At 44.3% G+C, this 20,652-nt stretch overlaps 1 protein-coding gene across 2 annotated transcripts in view; it reads right to left on the minus strand.

Moving 5' to 3' along the window:
* bean1 (brain expressed, associated with NEDD4, 1) overlaps nt 1–20,439 on the minus strand; it is a 112,988-nt gene extending 92,549 nt beyond the window's left edge. For both annotated transcript variants that reach the window (XM_068049864.1, XM_068049863.1), the window contains exons 1-2: nt 19,999–20,439; nt 16,801–16,875 (exon numbers count right to left, since the gene is read on the minus strand). In XM_068049864.1, the coding sequence (XP_067905965.1) occupies nt 16,801–16,875; nt 19,999–20,026 (103 nt within the window). In that variant the 5' untranslated portion in view covers nt 20,027–20,439. The remainder of the gene's footprint in view (nt 1–16,800; nt 16,876–19,998) is intronic.
* Nucleotides 20,440–20,652: the final 213 nt, after the last annotated feature.

The following is a 20,652-nucleotide window of genomic DNA, read 5'->3' on the forward strand; positions in this document are numbered from 1 at the left end:
TGCATCAATCCAAATGGACTAATCCCTTTTCCAGTCACTCCCATTGTAAAGAATCCAAATAGACTAATCCCATTCCCATTCACTCCCATTGTAAAGAATCCAAATGGACTAATCCCTTTCCCATTCACTCCCATTGTATCAATCCAAATGGACCAACCCATTCCCATTCACTCCCATTGTATCAATCCCAATGGACTAAACCCTTTCCCATTCACTCCCATTGTATCAATCTCAACGGATTAATCCCTCTCCCATTCACTCCCATTGTAAAGAATCCAAATGGACTAATCCCTTTCCCATTCACTCCCATTGTAAAGAATCCCAATGGACTAATCCCTTTCCCATTCACTCCCATTGTATCAATCCAAATGGACTAAACCCTTTCCCATTCACTCCCATTGTAAAGAATCCAAATGGACTAATCCCTTTCCCATTCACTCTCATTGTATCAATCCCAATGGACTAAACCCTTTCCCATTCACTCCCATTGTAAAGAATCCCAATGGACTAATCCCTTTCCCATTCACTCCCATTGTATCAATCCCAATGGACTAAACCCTTTCCCATTCACTCCCATTGCAAAGAATCCAAATGGACTAATCCCTTTCCCATTCACTCCCATTGTATCAATCCAAATGGACTAATCCCTTTCCCATTCACTCCCATTGTAAAGAATCCAAATGGACTAATCCCTTTCCCATTCACTCCCATTGTATCAATCCAAATGGACCAATCCCATTACCATTCACTCCCATTGTATCAATCCCAATGGACTAAACCCTTTCCCATTCACTCCCATTGTAAAGAATCCAAATGGACTAAGCCCTTTCCCATTCACTCCCATTGTATCAATCCCAATGGACTAAACCCTTTCCCATTCACTCCCATTGTAAAGAATCAAAATGGACTAATCCCTTTCCCATTCACTCCCATTGTATCAATCCAAATGGACCAATCCCATTCCCATTCACTCCCATTGTATCAATCCCAATGGACTAAACCCTTTCCCATTCACTCCCATTGTATCAATCCAAATAGACCAATCCCTTTGCCATTCACTCCCATTGTAAAGAATCAAAATGGACTAATGCCTTTCCCATTCACTCCCATTGTATCAATCCAATGGACTAATCCCATTCCCATTCACTCCCATTGTATCAATCCCAATGGACTAAACCCTTTCCCATTCACTCCCATTGTAAAGAATCCAAATGGACTGATCCCTTTCCCATTCACTCCTATGGTATCAATCCAAATGGACTAATCCCTTTCCCAGTCACTCCCATTGTAAAGAATCCAAATGGACTAAGTCCTTTCCCATTCACTCCCATTGTATCAATCCAAATGGACTAATCCCATTCCCATTCACTCCCATTGTATCAATCCCAATGGACTAAACCCTTTCCCATTCACTCCCATTGTATCAATCCAAATGGACCAATCCCATTCCCATTCACTCCCATTGTATAGGGGCGGCACAGTGGTGCAGTGGTTAGCATTGCAGCCTCACAGCTCCAGCGACCCGGGTTCAATTCTGGGTACCGCCTGTGTGGAGTTTGCAAGTTCTCCCTGTGTCTGCGTGGGTTTCCTCCGGGTGCTCCGGTTTCCTCCCACAAGCCAAAAGACTTGCAAGTTGGTAGGTAAATTGGCCATTATAAATTGCCCCTAGTTAGGTAGGTGGTAGCGAAATATAGGGACAGGTGGGGATGTGGTAGGAATATGGGATTAGTGTAGGATTAGTATAAATGGGTGGTTGATGGTCGGCACAGACTCGGTGGGCTGAAGGGCCTGTTTCAGTGCTGTATCTCTAAAAAAAAATCAATCATAATGGACTAAACCCTTTCCCATTCACTCCCATTGTATCAATCAAAATGGACCAATCCCTTTGCCATTCACTCCCATTGTATCAATCTCAATGGATTAATCCCTCTCCCATTCACTCCCATTGTAAAGAACCCAAATGGACTAATCCCTTTCCCATTCACTCCCATTCTAAAGAATCCAAATGGACTAATCCCTTTCCCATTCACTCCCATTGTATCAATCCAAATGGACTGAACCCTTTCCCATTCACTCCCATTGTAAAGAATCCAAATGGACTAATCCCTTTCCCATTCACTCCTATTGTATCAATCCAAATGGACTGAACCCTTTCCCATTCACTCCCATTGTAAAGAATCCAAATGGACTAATCCCTCTCCCATTCACTCCCATTGTAAAGAACCCAAATGGACTAATCCCTTTCCCATTCACTCCCATTGTAAAGAATCCAAATGGACTAATCCCTTTCCCATTCACTCCCATTGTATCAATCCAAATGGACTAATCCCTTTCCCATTCACTCCCATTGTAAAGAATCCAAATGGACTAATCCCTTTCCCATTCACTCCCATGGTATCAATCCAATTAGACTAATCCCATTCCCATTCACTCCCATTGTATCAATCCCAATGGACTAAACCCTTTCCCATTCACTCCCATTGTAAAGAATCAAAATGGACTAATCCCTTTCCCATTCACTCCCATTGTATCAATCCCAATGGACTAAACCCTTTCCCATTCACTCCCATTGTAAAGAATCAAAATGGACTAATCCCTTTCCCATTCACTCCCATTGTATCAATCCAAATGGACCAATCCCATTCCCATTCACTCCCATTGTATCAATCCCAATGGACTAAACCCTTTCCCATTCACTCCCATTGTATCAATCCAAATGGACCAATCCCTTTGCCATTCACTCCCATTGTAAAGAATCAAAATGGACTAATGCCTTTCCCATTCACTCCCATTGTATCAATCCAATGGACTAATCCCATTCCCATTCACTCCCATTGTATCAATCCCAATGGACTAAACCCTTTCCCTTTCACTCCCATTGTAAAGAATCCAAATGGACTAATCCCTTTCCCATTCACTCCCATGGTATCAATCCAAATGGACTAATCCCTTTCCCAGTCACTCCCATTGTAAAGAATCCAAATGGACTAAGTCCTTTCCCATTCACTCCCATTGTATCAATCCAAATGGACTAATCCCATTCCCATTCACTCCCATTGTATCAATCCCAATGGACTAAACCCTTTCCCATTCACTCCCATTGTATCAATCCAAATGGACCAATCCCTTTGCCATTCACTCCCATTGTAAAGAATCAAAATGGACGAATGCCTTTCCCATTCACTCCCATTGTATCAATCCAAATAGACCAATCCCATTCCCATTCACTCCCATTGTATCAATCCCAATGGACTAAACCCTTTCCCATTCACTCCCATTGTATCAATCAAAATGGACTAATCCCTTTGCCTTTCACTCCCATTGTATCAATCTCAATGGATTAATCCCTCTCCCATTCACTCCCATTGTAAAGAATCCAAATGGACTAATCCCTTTCCCATTCACTCCCATTGTATCAATCCAAATGGACTGAACCCTTTCCCATTCACTCCCATTGTAAAGAATCCAAATGGACTAATCCCTTTCCCATTCACTCCCATTGTATCAATCCAAATGGACCAATCCCATTCCCATTCACTCCCATTGTATAGGGGCGGCACAGTGGTGCAGTGGTTAGCATTGCAGCCTCACAGCTCCATCGACCCGGGTTCAATTCTGGGTACCGCCTGTGTGGAGTTTGCAAGTTCTCCCTGTGTCTGCGTGGGTTTCCTCCGGGTGCTCCGGTTTCCTCCCACAAGCCAAAAGACTTGCAAGTTGGTAGGTAAATTGGCCATTATAAATTGCCCCTAGTTAGGTAGGTGGTAGCGAAATATAGGGACAGGTGGGGATGTGGTAGGAATATGGGATTAGTGTAGGATTAGTATAAATGGGTGGTTGATGGTCGGCACAGACTCGGTGGGCTGAAGGGCCTGTTTCAGTGCTGTATTTCTAAAAAAAAAAATCAATCATAATGGACTAAACCCTTTCCCATTCACTCCCATTGTATCAATCAAAATGGACCAATCCCTTTGCCATTCACTCCCATTGTATCAATCTCAATGGATTAATCCCTCTCCCATTCACTCCCATTGTAAAGAACCCAAATGGACTAATCCCTTTCCCATTCACTCCCATTCTAAAGAATCCAAATGGACTAATCCCTTTCCCATTCACTCCCATTGTATCAATCCAAATGGACTGAACCCTTTCCCATTCACTCCCATTGTAAAGAATCCAAATGGACTAATCCCTTTCCCATTCACTCCCATTGTATCAATCCAAATGGACTGAACCCTTTCCCATTCACTCCCATTGTAAAGAATCCAAATGGACTAATCCCTCTCCCATTCACTCCCATTGTATCAATCCAAATGGACTGAACCCTTTCCCATTCACTCCCATTGTAAAGAATCCAAATGGACTAATCCCTTTCCCATTCACTCCCATTGTATCAATCCAAATGGACTGAACCCTTTCCCATTCACTCCCATTGTAAAGAACCCAAATGGACTAATCCCTTTCCCATTCACTCCCATTCTAAAGAATCCAAATGGACTAATCCCTTTCCCATTCACTCCCATTGTATCAATCCAAATGGACTGAACCCTTTCCCATTCACTCCCATTGTAAAGAATCCAAATGGACTAATCCCTTTCCCATTCACTCCCATTGTATCAATCCAAATGGACTGAACCCTTTCCCATTCACTCCCATTGTAAAGAATCCAAATGGACTAATCCCTTTCCCATTCACTCCCATTGTATCAATCCAAATGGACTGAACCCTTTCCCATTCACTCCCATTGTAAAGAATCCAAATGGACTAATCCCTTTCCCATTCACTCCCATTGTATCAATCCAAATGGACTGAACCCTTTCCCATTCACTCCCATTGTAAAGAATCCAAATGGACTAATCCCTTTCCCATTCACTCCCATTGTAAAGAATCCAAATGGACTAATCCCTTTCCCATTCACTCCCATTGTATCAATCCAAATGGACTAATCCCTTTCCCATTCACTCCCATTGTAAAGAATCCCAATGGACTTAACCCTTTCCCATTCACTCCCATTGTAAAGAATCCAAATGGACTAAACCCTTCCCATTCACTCCCATTGTAAAGAATCAAAATGGACTAATCCCTTTCCCATTCATTCCCATTGTATCAATCCAAATGGACTAATCCCATTCCCATTCACTCCCATTGTATCAATCCCAATGGACTAAACACTTTCCCATTCACTCCCATTGTAAAGAATCCAAATGGACTAATCCCTTTCCCATTCACTCCCATTGTATCAATCCAAATGGACTAATCCCTTTCCCAGTCACTCCCATTGTAAAGAATCCAAATGGACTAATCCCTTTCCCATTCACTCCCATGGTATCAATCCAATTGGACTAATCCCATTCCCATTCACTCCCATTGTATCAATCCCAATGGACTAAACCCTTTCCCATTCACTCCCATTGTAAAGAATCCAAATGGACTAATCCCTTTCCCATTCACTCCCATTGTATCAATCCCAATGGACTAAACCCTTTCCCATTCACTCCCATTGTAAAGAATCCAAATGGACTAATCCCTTTCCCATTCACTCCCATTGTATCAATCCAAATGGACTAATCCCTTTCCCATTCACTCCCATTGTATCAATCCAAATGGACTAAACACTTTCCCATTCACTCCCATTGTAAAGAATCCAAATGGACTAATCCTTTTCCCATTCACTCTTATTGTAAAGAATCCAAATGGACTAAACCCTTTCCCATTCACTCTCATTGTAAGGAATCCAAATGGATTAACTCTTTCCCATTCACTCCCATTGTAAAGAATCCAAATGGACTGAACCCTTTCCCATTCACTCTCATTGTAAAGAATCAAAATGGACTAATCCCTTTCCCATTCACTCCCATTGTAAAGAATCCAAATGGACTGAACCCTTTCCCATTCACTCTCATTGTAAAGAATCAAAATGGACTAATCCCTTTCCCATTCACTCCCATTGTATCAATCCCAATGGACTAATCCCTCTCCCATTCACTCCCATTGTAAAGAATCCAAATGGACTAAACTCTTTCCCATTCACTCCCATTGTATAGTCATAGAGTCACAGAGTTATACAGCACAGAAACAGGCCCTTCGGCCCATCGTGTCTGTGCCGGCCATCAAGCACCAAACTATATAGTATTATTGATCCAAGCATACAACAGGCTTCAAGTTTCTAAAGCTCACTATCAAGACTGACTTGGAGATGACACCATATGTTAGGAATATGGTTACCACTTTCTAAAATATCTTTATTTAGATTGAGCTACTGAACATGTGGAGAAAAACATAGCATTTTTGTCTGGAAATTCTAAAACGTGCCCTGATTTTTTTTCGATGGATCAGTCAGGGCATTTGTGAGGTCAACAGCTTTACCTGAAAATGCTGCAGCATCCAATCCAGCTGGTGTACTGGAAGGTGTTGGATCCTGCTCTGTCTCCATGGAGCAAAGAGTGAAGTCAGAAGCACATTATGGGCTGCATTTTATGCAGTAGGTGGGGCTCCTGCCGCAGTGGGGAACAGGGGCAACTCTGCCTCTGCATTTTTTCTGACCCCCCCCCGGGACGATCCCTGGTCTTTTGGGGTCAAAGTTGAAGTTTAAACACTTAATAGGTATGGGGATCCCACCCCCAAGAGCTGCTGGCCAATCACAATGCTTGCAGCTCAACAGTATCCACAGCACCACCGGGAGAGGTGGCCACTTTTTTCTTTTCGTGGGCGTCATTGGCTAGTCCAGCATTTGTTGCCCATCCCAAATTTGCGCTTGAACTGAGTGGCTTGCTGGGCCATTGCATTTTAAGAGTCAACCCCATTGCTGTGCGTCTGGAGTCACATGTAGGCCAGACCAGGTAAGGATGGCAGATTTCTTTCCCTAAACCCAGATGGGTTTCCACATCAATTGACAATAGTTTCATGGTCATCGTCAGACTTGCTTCTTAATTCCAGATTTATTAACTGAATTTAAAATGCACTATCTGCCATGGTGGGATTCGAACCCATGTCCCCATAGCATTAGCCGGGGCTCGGCAGTACTAGTCCAGTGACAGTATCACTATGCCACCGCCTACCCTACTGCCACCCTACTGCAGAGGCCTCGGGCCCAGGCCGAGCGTTGGAGGCCCGGAGAATAGGTAGGTGAGGTGGGGTTGTCGGGGCCAGTCTGGAAGGCCCCGGTGACGGGGGATGGGGGAGGTGGGCATTTGGGGCTCCCCCGTGGGCCATGAATTGCCCACGAAGGATGGACACCACTGCCCCCCCCGCAAGCCCACAGGGAGGGTGCCTTGTTATACAAGGTGTCTTTCCCATGTGGCAGAGGCCCACCCTCCCCCCCGCCGCTGGTAAGATCCCAGCAGCAGCGGGAAGAAGCCTTTAATTGGACATCAATAGATCACTTAAGGGCCTCAATTGGACTCTGGACAGGAAGGCCGACATGGCCTATCCTGCTATCCCACCCCCGGGAAGGTCGGGTTCCGTGGCGGCTGCTGCCGCTCCGATTCTCCTGTTTCCACCCCCCCCTCCCCCTCCCCCACCCCCGACAATAGAACCTGATGTCAGGCTGGGAACAAAATCCAGCCCCACGTGTGGGGTCAGGGACAGATCATTGGAGGGTGGCGGGGAGAACCTCAAAGCAAACTGAAGGAACATGAGGGGAATGAAAGAGGCCTGAGGAACATCAAAAGGGAGATAGGCACAGGAGGAGCTCATTCAGCCCCTCGAGCCTGTTCTGCCATTCAATAATATCACGACTGATCTGGAAATGGAGATTTAGTATGGGGGAGGAGATGGAATTGATTAGCAAGTGGCCGGGAGAGTGAAGCTCAGTGGTATGAATAGAGTGGTTGGCAGTTGGGGAAGCAATCTATTGTTTCTCAGTGCTAATAAACACCACAGTCTCTTAGTGGCGATGTGTTGGACATTCCCAACGATGATCTGGCCACTAATTAACTGGGGACAACTAAAAGTAGACAAACGAGGCACCACAACATTATCTCATCCACATAGGATAGTAAATGCCTGAATGGACTGTGCTCAAAATATTATAAAGCCAGCACTTACGTTGCTGTTTCATGTTGAAATATCTCAAAGCACTTCATGTAATGAAGTCCCAGGGTGGCAGCGGTCTAGTTTCTGGGAAAGCACTCCTGCTCCTTCGAGTCCTACAGAAATAATACCAACCCTCTCTCTGCTGGGCCTCTTTGGCTCCATGGCCCTTGAATGTTATCAGAATGGGAATAACCAACTTAGAACTATCAGCTGTGTGTCGCACTCACTCCTCTGAAGTTAGGCTGCCATTGGCTCAGGTTGCACTTCATGGGCTTGAGCAGAAAATGCAGGCTGACACTCCTGGTGCAGTACTGAGGGAGTGCTGTACTGCCAGAGGCACTGTCTTTGGCATGAGACATTAAATTAAGGCCCCGTTTGCCCTCTCAGGTGGATGTAAAAGATTCCATTTCGCTATTTTGATGGAGAGCTGGGGAAATCACCCTGGACCAATATTTAGCCCTCAGTTGACATCACTGAAACAGATTACCATCAAATCATACAGAACAGGAGGCCACTTGGCCCATCATGCCTGTGCCAGCTATTTGAAAGAACTGAACAATTTGTCCCACTCCCCCCTACTCTTTCCACACATCCCTACATATCTTTCCCCTTCAAGTATTTATCCAATTTCCTTTTGAAAGTTACGATTGAATCTGCTTCCCCTGCCCTTCCAGGCAGCGCGTTCCAGATCTCAACAGCTCACTGCGTAAAAATTCCTCCTTATCTCACCTCTAGTTCTTTTCACCACTTACCTGAAATCTGTGTGCTCTGGTTACCGACCATCCTGCCAATGGAAACGGTTCCTCCATACTTACTCTATCAGAACCCCACATAATTTTGAACACGTCTATTAAATCTCCCTTTAACGTTCTCTGCATTATGGTGAACAATCCCAGCTTCGTTAGTCCGATCATTTATCACATTACAGCTCTGTGGGATCTTGCTGTGCACAAATTGGCTACCACGTGTCCCTTCACTACAACAGTGACCACACTTCAACCACCTTTGGAGATTTCGAAGGTTGTGCAAAGTGCTATATAAATGCAAATGGACGCAGAGAAGCTGTTTCTACTTGTGGCCCAGACTGGCACTAGGGGCCATAAATATAAGATAGTCATTAACAAATCCAATAGGGAACTCAGAAGAAACTTTGTGACCTAAAGTGCGGTTGGAATGTGGAACTCACTACCAAAGGCAGCGGTTCAGGCGAATAGCATAGATACATTCAATAGAAAGCTCGATGGGTTCATGAGAAAGAAAGGAATATGTTGATGGGGCTAGAGAAGAGCGGTGGGAGGAGACTCATGTGGAGCATCACTAGCATAGACCTGTTGGGCCGAATGGCCTGTTTCTGTGCTGCAAATATTTTGTAAATTCTTTCACTCTTTCTTTCTAAGATTGGGGTTCTATGTATGTCTTGGGATCATGATTTGTGTCTTAAAAGGGGCCTACCACCTGAAACAGAGAGGGTCTTCAGACTCCCAATGGTAGGCCTCTTTCAAAATGGCAGGAGCTACAGAGTTGGTTGCAATGGGGAGGCCGGGGCTATTGACCCTATTATGAGGTTGTCACCGTCCCTTTAATTCCGATTTCACCATGTGAAACTGGGCTCACAATGTGGGAATCAATGTATTCCTTTAAGTAAGTGATCACAGAGATATCTGCGTTCGTGCATAGTTAGGAATTGTGAGGAGTTAGCTTTGTTTTTTTCTGGTGATACTATCAATAATTCTTGTGGTAATATTCAGTTGACTTACGGCCATCATCTGGTCATTATCACATTGCTGTTTGTGGGATCTTGCCATGTGCAAATTGGCTGCTACATTTCCTACAACAGTGATTACACTTCGAAAAGTACTTCATTGACTTTACAGTGCTTTGGGATGTCCTGAGGTCATGAAAGGCGCTATATAAATGCAAGTCTTCCTTTAAATTTCTAATTAGTCCAAACAATTAATTAAGGGTTCCCGTGGAGAGTAATTGTGACAGAGGAGCATCAAATTAAAAACAATGCATTGAGGTTGTTTTGCGAGCGACTGAAGGAGGAAGAACCTTAAAAGCAGAGGCTGATTTCGTCCTTTCCAGTAATGCCATTTGCCATGACTCACTCAGACATATTCGAACTGATGAATGATCTGAGGCAATTTCTGACTGAAGAATTTCGCCAGTTTGTTCAGAGTGTCTCTGCGTCACACAGCTCCAGGAAAATCCCAGGTTAAATGCCCAGTCTGTGCTGCATTAGAATTATACCATTTAACAGGACAGAAAGAGGCCATTTGGCCCATTGTGCCCGTTCTGTAAGAGCTATCCAGTTTATGATTAAAGGATTTGTTTGGATAGATAGAGGGAAACTATTTCCACTGGCGGGGGCCACTCCAGAACAAGAGGGAATTACCTTAAAAATAGAGCTGGGCCATTCAGGGATGATGTCAGGAAGCACTTCTTCACACAGAGGATCGTGGAAATCTGGAATTCTCTCCTCTAAAAAACTGTTGAGGCTGAGGGTCAATTGACAATTTCAAAATTGAGATTGTTCAAATTTTGTTCGGCAAGGTTAATGGATATGGAATCAAGGCTGGTAAATGGAGATACATATCAGCCATGGGCCAATTACCGCCCCATCAGCCTACTCTCAATCATCAGTAAAGTGATGGAAGGTGTCATCAACAGTGCCATCAAGCGACACTTGCTCAACAATAACCTGCTCAGTGATGCTCAGTTTGGGTTCCACCAGGGCCACTCAGCTCCTGACCTCATTACAGCCTTCGTTCAATCATGGACAAAAGAGCTGAACTCAAGAGGTGAGGTGAGAGTGACTGCCCTTGACATCAAGACAGCATTTGACCGAGTATGGCATCAAAGAGCCCGAGCAAAACTGAGGTCAATGGGAATCAGGGTGAAAACCCTCCGTTGTTGGAGTCATACCTAGCGCAAAGGAAGATGGTTGTGGTTGTTGGAGGTCAATCATCTGAGCTCCAAGACATCACTGCAGAAGTTCCTCAGGCTAGTGTCCTAGGCCCAACCATCTTCAGCTGCTTCATCAATGACCTTCCTTCAATCATAAGGTCAGAAGTGGGGATGTTCGCTGATGATTGCACAATGTTCAGCATCATTCACGACTCCTCAGATACTGAAGCAGTCTGTGTAGAAATGCAGCAAGACCTGGACAATATCCAGACTTGGGCTGATAAATGGCAAGTAACATTCACACCACACAAGTGCCAGGCAATGACCATCTCCAACAAGAGAGAATCTAACCATCTCCCCTTGACATTCAATGGCATTACCATCGCTAAATCTACCTGTCTCCTGTCATTGTGGATAGTCCTGCCCCATGCTTAAGTCACTCAATAGCTATATATTTTTAAGTATAAGTCTAGAAACTGAGTGTTGGCATGCTATTGGACTGTGGAGAGCATCACAGCCAAACTTATCCTTGTCCTGATGAACATGCGCATCCTCTTTCAGCAGTTATCAGTAGACTGTGATCAATGGATTGGTCAGGTGGGCAGAAAAGTGACAACATGGAGAAGTGTGAGGTGATACATTTGGGAGGTCAAACAAGGCAAAGGAATACACATTTAATGGGAAAATACTGAGAGTTGTAGGGGAAGTAAGGGACTTTTGAGTGAATGTCCACAGATCCCTGAAGGTAGCAGGACAGGTCCATGAGGTGGTTAAGAAGGCATATGGAATCCTTTCCTTTATTAGCCGAGGTATAGAATATAAGAGCAGGGAAGTTATGCTGGAACTGTGTAAAACATTGGTTAGGCCACAACTTGAATACTGTGTGCAGTTCTGGTCACCTCATTACAGAAAGGATGTAATTGCACTATACAGGGTACAGAGGAGATTTACGAGGATGTTGCCAGGACTGGAAAAATGCAGCTATGAGGAAAGATTGGATAGGCTGGGGTTGTTCTCCTTGGAACAGAGAAGGCTGAGGGGAGATCTGATTGAAATGTACAAAATTTTAAGGAGCCTGGATAGAGTGGATGGGAAGGGCTTATTTACCTTAGCAGAGAGGTCAGTGAATGGGGGCATAGATTTAAAGTGATTGGTAGAAAGATTAGAGGGGTGCTCAGGAAATATTTTTTCACCTAGAGGGTCTGGAACTCATTGCCTGAAAGGCTGGTAGGGGCAGAAACCCTCAACTCATTTAAAAACTCTGGATATGCGCCCTAAGTGCCGAAACCTGCAGGGCTATGGACCAAATGCTGGAAGGTGGGATTATTCTGGGTGGCTTGTTTTTTGGCCGGCACAGACACAATGGGCCAAGTGGCCTCTTTCTGTGCCGTAAACCTTCTATGATTCTATGAGGACTGGGAACAACAAGCTGACTATTTTCGCCTAATCAGCTTACTGGTCTAAGGCCAGCTGTTGTACAATCATTGCTGAAATCTGGAAATGGAATTGCTTGGCAGTTCCGAGAAAACAAAAATCAATTGGAAAATCAATCGGTTGTTTTTTGGACCTGTACAGTGTAGCTTTCACTGTTTCCTTACAGGGGACGGAAATATCAGTCCCAGACTTATTGACTTATAAAGAAAGAACACGCATTTCACATCTTTCATGACCTCAGAATGACCAAAAGTGCTTTACAGCCAATGAAGTACTTTTTTAATTGTAGTCACTATTGTATTGTGGGAAACGCAGCAGCCAATTTGCGCACAGCAAGCTCCCACAAATGTGATATTGATCAGATCATCTGTTTTTAATAATGCTTGTTGGATACTGGGCCCGGACATTGCTGCTCTTCTTCAAAGTAGTGGCCATGGGATCTTTCCCGTCCACCTGAGAGAGCAGACAGCGCCTCCAACTGTACAGCACTCCCTCAGTACTGCACTGGGAGTGCCAGCCCATATTATGTGCTCAAGTCTCTGGGTAGGCCTTGAACCCATGACCTTTTAATTCAGAGTGAGTAAGCCAGTGGCCCTGATACTAACCATTAAATGCAAGGGGTGAGGGTAGGGTGGGGCGAATTGTTTAAAGGTGTTGGACTGTTGCTTCACATTAGAAACATCATGAAAAATCCTTTCTTCTCATTGCACTGACCTTCCTGACTGATATGTCCCATGGTGAGGAGATAATAATGGGAGGTCTGTATAGCTTTGCTGTATTGGAACTGGATGACTTATCACAGGTGTAAAATACAAGTCTAGGAGCACCTCTATGGAGCTTAGCAGTCCTAGAGATAAACAAATATATTCTCTCTATCTCTATAAGCAAAGACTGCTTACATCCACCTCAGCAGCATTGCTGGTTGCCCTTCCTACCTCTTCTCTTCAGCTGCTGAATCACTCATCCGTGCCTTTGTCACCTTCATACTTGACTACTCCATTGCTCTCCTGACCAGATTTCATCCATCACCCTTCGTAAACCTGAGCTCTTCCACAATTCTGCTGCCCCGTGTTCCAACCTGCACCAAATCCTGCACATCCATCACCCCTGTGCTCACTGACCTACATTGGCACCCAGTCTACCAGAACCTCCAATTTAAACTTCTCATCCTTATGTTCAAATCCCCCAGTCTCTTGTGTTTAAATCACCTCTAGCGATCTCTATATCCTTCTCCAGCCCTACAACCCTCCCCGAATGCTTTGTTCCATTGGCTCTAGCCTCTTGTGCATCCTTCCTTCCATTGGCAGCCGAACCCTGCCCCCAGCACTCTGGAGTTCCTCCTTGAACCTCCATTCCCACCCCCCACCCCCACTCCTTAAAACCCAATCATTGACTAAGCTTTTGATCATCCCTAATAATTTCTCCTTCTTTGATCCATTTTCTCGATGGTGGAGCACCTTTGTTGATCTAACACTCGTGCTTTGCTCTCAAAGCTATGATGGGATCTCAACTCCATTAGGAGGCTAGCTCCCACTGGGGCATGAAGGTCCCTGGAGAACCAGCGAGGATCTTTCTCACTGAATCCCTGCTCCTTAATGAAGTACAATCTTCTCGTCAGTCTATCAGTTGGGCAAAAATACCCCTTTCGCAAAGTTTGGAACAGCATTATTTTAATATAATAAAGGATGTGTCAATAAGCCTAATGAGATTTCCTGCTCAGCCATCTGGAACGGGCGAACATGGACAATCCTCATGCAAAACAGTGGAAGAGTGATCGTCCTTGGCACAGTGGGTCACCTTCTCATCTCAAGTAAGATGGTAATGGGTTCAAGCCCCACTCCAGGACTTGAGCATAAAATCCAGGCTGAAACTCTAGTGCAGTACTGAGGGAGTGCTACACTGTTGGAGGTGCCATCTTTTGGATAATTCGCTAGACCAAGGCCCTGCCTGCCATCTGAGGTGGACCCAGAGGTGAAAGGGCTGCCACTGGGTCAAGGCAGCCACTTGAAAGTACTGGTCAGACCCTGTTTGGTACACTGTGTACAGTTTTGGTTATTTAATTATAGGGAAGAGAAGGAACAAAAATGTGATCCCAAGTGTAAAAAAATTAAAATTATGTGGAAAAGTTGAGGAAGTTAGGCCCGTCTTATATTGAAATAAATTACTTTATAGATCGTGAAGGAAATTAGCAAAGCTGATCCAGGTAAGTTGGCTGCTGTGTTGAAGGTCCCAAATCCCAAGGGACACAAGTTAAAAAAACAAGGTGTTTTAGAAGAAGAAAGAGACTTTATTGTTGCTGTTCATGACCTCAGGATGACCCAAAGTGCTTTACAACCAATGAAGTACTTTTGAAGGACAGTCACTGTTGAAATGTAGGGAAATACGGCAGCCAATTTGCAAACAGCCAGCTCCCACATGCAATGTGATGATAACCAGATAAGTTGTGTTTTAGTGATGTTGGTTGAGGGATAAATATTGGCCAGGACACCACGAAGAACTACTTGCTCTATGTTGAAATAGTACCATGGGATCTGAGAGCAGATAGGGCCTTAGGTTATGACTCTTTTTTATTTGTTTGTGGGATGTGGGCATCGCTGGCTAGGCCAGCATTTTATGCCCTTCCCTAATTGCCCTTGAACTGAGAGGCTTGCTAGGCTGTTACAGAGGGCATTTAAGAGTCAACCACATTGGTGCAGGTCTGGAATCACATGTAAGCCAAACCAGGTAAGGACAGCAGACTTCCTTCCCTAAAAAATTATATTAGTGAACCAGATGGGTTTTTTACAACAATTGACAATGGTCACCATTAGAATAGCTGTCAATTCCAGATTTATTTATTGAATTCAAATTTCATCATCTGCCAAGGTGAGATTTGAACCTATTTCCCCACAGCATTAGCCTGGGCTCTGGATTACTAGTTTGTAGTATATATAAACAATTTGAAGGAAAATGTAGCTGGTCTGATTAGTAAGTTTGCGGACGACACAAAGGTTGGTGGAGTTGCGGATAGTGATGAAGATTGTCAGAGGATACAGCAGGATATAGATCGGTTGGAGACTTGGGCGGAGAAATGGCAGATGGAGTTTAATCCGGACAAATGTGATGTAATGCATTTTGGAAGGTCTAATGCAGGTGGGAGGTATACAGTAAATGGCAGAACCCTTAGGAGTATTGACAGGCAGAGAGATCTGGGCGTACAGGTCCACAGGTCACTGAAAGTGGCAACGCAGGTGGATAAGGTAGTCAAGAAGGCATACGGCATGCTTGCTTTCATCGGTCGGGGCATAGATTATAAAAATTGGCAAGTCATGTTGCAGCTGTACAGAACCTTAGTTAGGCCACATTTAGAATATAGCGTGCAATTCTGGTCGCCACACTACCAGAAGGACATGGAGGCTTTGGAGAGGGTACAGAGGAGGTTTACCAGGATGTTGCCTGGTCTGGAGGGCATTAGCTATGAGGAGAGGTTGGAAAAACTCGGATTGTTTTCACTGGAACGACGGAGGTGGAGGGGGGACATGATAGAGCTTTACAAAGTTATGAGCGGCATGGACAGAGTGGATAGTCAGAAGCTTTTTCCCAGGGTGGAAGAGTCAGTTACTAGGGGACATAGGTTTAAGGTGCGAGGGGCAAAGTTTAGAGGGGATGTGCGAGGCAAATTCTTTACACAGAGGGTGGTGAATGCCTGGAACTTGCTGCCAGGGGAGGTGGTGGAAGCAGATACGATAGCGACGTTTAAGAGGCATCTTGACAAATACATGAATAGGAAGGGAATAGAGGGATATGGTCCCGGAAGTGCAGAAAGTGTTAGTTTAGGCAGACATCAAGATTGGCGCAGGCTTGGAGGGCCGAATGGCCTGTTCCTGTGCTGTACTGTTCTTTGTTCTTTGTACTAGTCTAGTGACATTTTACGCCACCACCTCCCCAAAGATCACATCCAAAAGACAGCACCTCGGACAATGCAGCACTCCCTCAGTTGGGAGTATCAGCCTAGATTTCTGTGCTGAAATCTGGATAGGGGATTGGAACCAACAACCCATTAAATCTGAGATGAGAGTATTACCCACTGAGCCACAGCTGACACAGCAGCACTCCCTCAGTGCTGCCCCTCTGACTGTGCAGTGTAGTACAAAGGGAACTCAGGGGAAATTTTCCACTAAAAGGAACTTGGGAATAACTTCCCAGGGAAGGACATTGCAGTGCATGTTATAATTGGGTTCAAAGGTCAACTGGATGCGTTCAGATGGAAAGTAGGGGATGTCTGGATTTAATAGGTGGATTGAGTTATTCCATCCACGAGGGACAAAGTGATTGAGTGTAGTGGTCTGTTCCTGTTGCTAAACATTCTTCTGTTCAATGGGAAATCCCTTCCACAATTCGTTCCCCGACAAACTCAAAAGCATTCAACACATCACCAGAGTCACTCACAGAGGTTAGAGAAGTTCCCTCCTAGACCAATCCGGATGGAGCTCCCGAGGATGAGAGGAAGATAGAAAAGACTAGCTGTAAAACAAAAAAAAAACACACAAGAAAATCACAACTTGCTTGAGAAAACAGAGACATCTGTTATTGCATTGTGAAATACAAAGACACTAAGGGAACACACAACATAAATTTGCTGAGACATTTCAGAAAAAAAGAACTTGCAATTCTATCATGCCTTTCATGACCTCAGGACATCCCAAAGCACTTCACAGCCAATGAAATACTTTTTTGAAGTGCGTTCATTGCTGTAATGTTGGAAATGTGGCAGTTAGTTTGTGCACAGCAAGCTCCCAAAAATAGCAAGGTGATAACCAGATAAGTTGTATTTTAGTGATGTAGCTTGAGGCATAAATATTGGGCTCAGGGCACCGAGGAGAACTCCCCCTGTTCTTCTTCAAAACAGTGCCATGGGATTTTTTTAACCTCCAATTGCGAGGACAGACGGGGCCTCGAATTAAGAAAAAGTAGCGTGAAGCAAGACAGGCAAAAGCCAGTCTGACCTTTAATTGACCTCAGGATATACCATTAAGCAATTAGTCTCTAACTGACCTCAGGAAGCCAAAGCAATTACACACCAAGTTACACATGGCTACGTTTTAGTAGCACAAAATTACATTGTGCGTTGGTTTTAATGCATCCCGTTCCTATAAAAATACTCCCGAGCACCATCGCCTGTTATGTTATTGATTATTTGTTAACATTCAGCTGCTGAAATTATCACTATCATTGCCTCAGTTTTCAATACAAGATTCCAGTAAGTTTATTCTGAAAGAATATCACGAGGAATAGATTAAAGGGCAGTGTATTCCTCAACGAGTGATTTTTGAACCTTTCTATCCTACATCTCGCTGCCAAACACACAACACAATGATGGAAATTGCACAAGTTATGTGACCTGTGTGTAACATAATGGTGACAAAAGAAAGACTTACATTTATGTCGTGCTTTTCACAACTGCAGGGCATCCTAAAGGGATACACAGCCAATAAAGTGCTTTGGAAATATAATTGCTGTTGTAATGGAAACGTGGCAAAAAATTTGTGCACAGCAAGCTCCCACAAACAGAAATCTGATAATGATCAGATAATCTGTTTTTAGTGATGCTGGGTGAGGGATAAATATTGGCCAGGAGACTGGGGAGAACTCCCCTGCTTTTCTTCAAAATAGTACCGTGGGATCTTTTACATCCACCTGTGAGGGCTGATGGGGCCTCATTTTAACATTTCATCTGAAAGGCTGAACCTCCAAAGTGCAGCACTCCCTCAGTACTGACCCTCCAACAGTGCAGCACTCTCTTGGTACTGACCCTCTAACAATGCTATACGCCCTCAGTACTGCCCCTCTGACATTGCAGCACGCCCTCAGTACTGCTCTCTGACAGTACAGTGCTCCTCTGTACTGTCCTCCCACTGTACTATGCTCCCTCTACTGTTGTCTGACAACACTGTGCTCCCTTTGTGCTATCGCTCTGACACTGCAGCGCTCCCTCAATATTGACCCTCTGACACTGCAGTTCTCCCTTAGTACTTACCCTCCGACATTGCCGCACTCCCTCAGTACTGCCCCTCTGACAGTGCAGCACTCCCTCAGTAGTGACCCTCCAATAGTGCAATACTCCCTTAGTACTGCCTTTCTGACAGTGCAGTGCTCCCTCAGTACTGACTCTGTGACAGTGCAGTGCTCCCTCAGTAGTGACCCTCCAATAGTGCAATACTCCCTTAGTACTGCCTTTCTGACAGTGCAGTGCTCCCTCAGTACTGACTCTGTGACAGTGCAGCACTCCCTCAGTAGTGACCCTCCAATAGTGCAATACTCCCTTAGTACTGCCTTTCTGACAGTGCAGTGCTCCCTCAGTACTGACTCTGTGACAGTGCAGTGCTCCCTCAGTATTACCTCTCTGACAGTGCAGTGCTCCCTCAGTACTGACTCTGTGACAGTGCAGTGCTCCCTCAGTAGTGACCCTCCAATAGTGCAATACTCCCTTAGTACTGCCTTTCTGACAGTGCAGTGCTCCCTCAGTACTGACTCTGTGACAGTGCAACACTCCCTTCGTACTGCCCCTCCAATGGTGCAGTGCCCTGGTCATCCTCATTTTCTCTCCAAACCAAAGTCTCTCTGTACATGTCCAGGAGCACAGTTTGAAGACATTAATAAAATCACAAATGCCACTGGTGAGTGGTCAGCAGTCCGGCTAATCACCTCGGAGATACTTGGATGCTTCTTACAAAACCAATATTTAAAAATGATCTTCCCCAAAATATGAAACCAGATCATCGGAAGAATTTTATGAGTGTGATATGCAGGATTTTTAACCACTTGCTGTTTGTTTGCTGCCATGCCCAGAAAGAGCTTTTATTTTAAGTGTGTCGCTGATGGCATTATTTAAACAGAGTCAGATGTGTGATTCGACCACCCAGCATTATATTGTGAACTGGACATTCAATAGCAAGGTTCTGGCAGCATCTGTGGAAAGAGAAGCAGAGTTAACGTTTCGGGTCAGTGACCCTTCTTCGGAACTCAATATCTGGACATTCAATAGCAAGGTTCTGGCAGCCGAATGGAATCTTTAACCCCCGTGTAAAGCTTCTGTGCTCGGTGTGAATACCCCTTTAAACTTCTTCACCTGCATCAAGGAAAAGAAAAAGCCACAAAACAATTTGACCCACAAGAAAATAATTGAGGAGAAGGGACAGACATATTGACCGGGCACTTTGACAAACCGAATCCCGGGAATAATTCCCGGTTGTAGACATCCCAGCACCCACGCTGTCCCAGGACTCCATTCATGAAATTATTTGGATTCAAAGCAGTTTTAAATCTTTAGAAAATAATACACCGTGCTTTTATTTACATGGGCAGGTGGGGATCAAATCCTTCACATTTATTGCAAACATAGGGTTTTTTTTATATAAAAAAAAGAAATATTTCATTATAAAACTGCGACCTCATTCTCTTGTTTTTTCAGGATTTAATATTCATTTAAAAAAAAGCCTTTTAGATAATGAGAGCAGGGAATAATCCCACATTAGAAATGAATTCCTGCCTCAGGGGCGGGGGTGAAGTTTGAGTGTAAGTGCAAGAGACACAATTTGTTTCTGATCAATCTAAAAAAAATGATATTTATTTGTAATATCTTCTTACCTGAACAGAAGAATACGATTATCTCCATGCGCCAGGTCTCAATCCATAAGATTGCATTTGCTGGAGAAATATATATTTTAAATATTTATGTTTCTTTGTCTCTCCCTCTCTGGTCTTTTTTTTTTCGATCCTGGGATGGGTGACTCAGTTCGAGCGTCTCAACCCTGGGGAATGATGATGGATTTTTTCTAAAGGGCGTTTAAACACCATCTCTTCGAGTCTCGGTTGGGCCAGGCTACCATTAGCTGCAATCCTCAGAGTTTCCAGACCAGATTCACCAGCCTCTCGCTCTGTGTGTGTCAAGAGATGCTCTTTGACTTCATAACCAGTCCCAACAACCACGGAAAATGCAACAAACAATCTGTACCCCCTACAGTCAGGAGTCCGCCCTATCTAATCATTCTCTCTCTCTCAACATCAGACGCGTGTGGTACAAATACAGGCAGTAATTTCCCCTGAAGAGAGCTCTACGCCACTATCCTCTGCTGAGGACACTAGACATGCAGTGTGTGCGGCAGGGAATGTTTTTTTTTTACCCCTTATATCTACGTGTACCTTGAAGGAAAGTACACAGGACAACATTGTATACAACACATCCATGTATCCATCTTTAAAATAACTACATGTGATACAGTATCTATACATAACTAATTA

This window comes from Heterodontus francisci, chromosome 17 (assembly GCF_036365525.1).
Source record: "Heterodontus francisci isolate sHetFra1 chromosome 17, sHetFra1.hap1, whole genome shotgun sequence".
Classification (NCBI taxonomy): Eukaryota; Metazoa; Chordata; class Chondrichthyes; order Heterodontiformes; family Heterodontidae; genus Heterodontus; species Heterodontus francisci.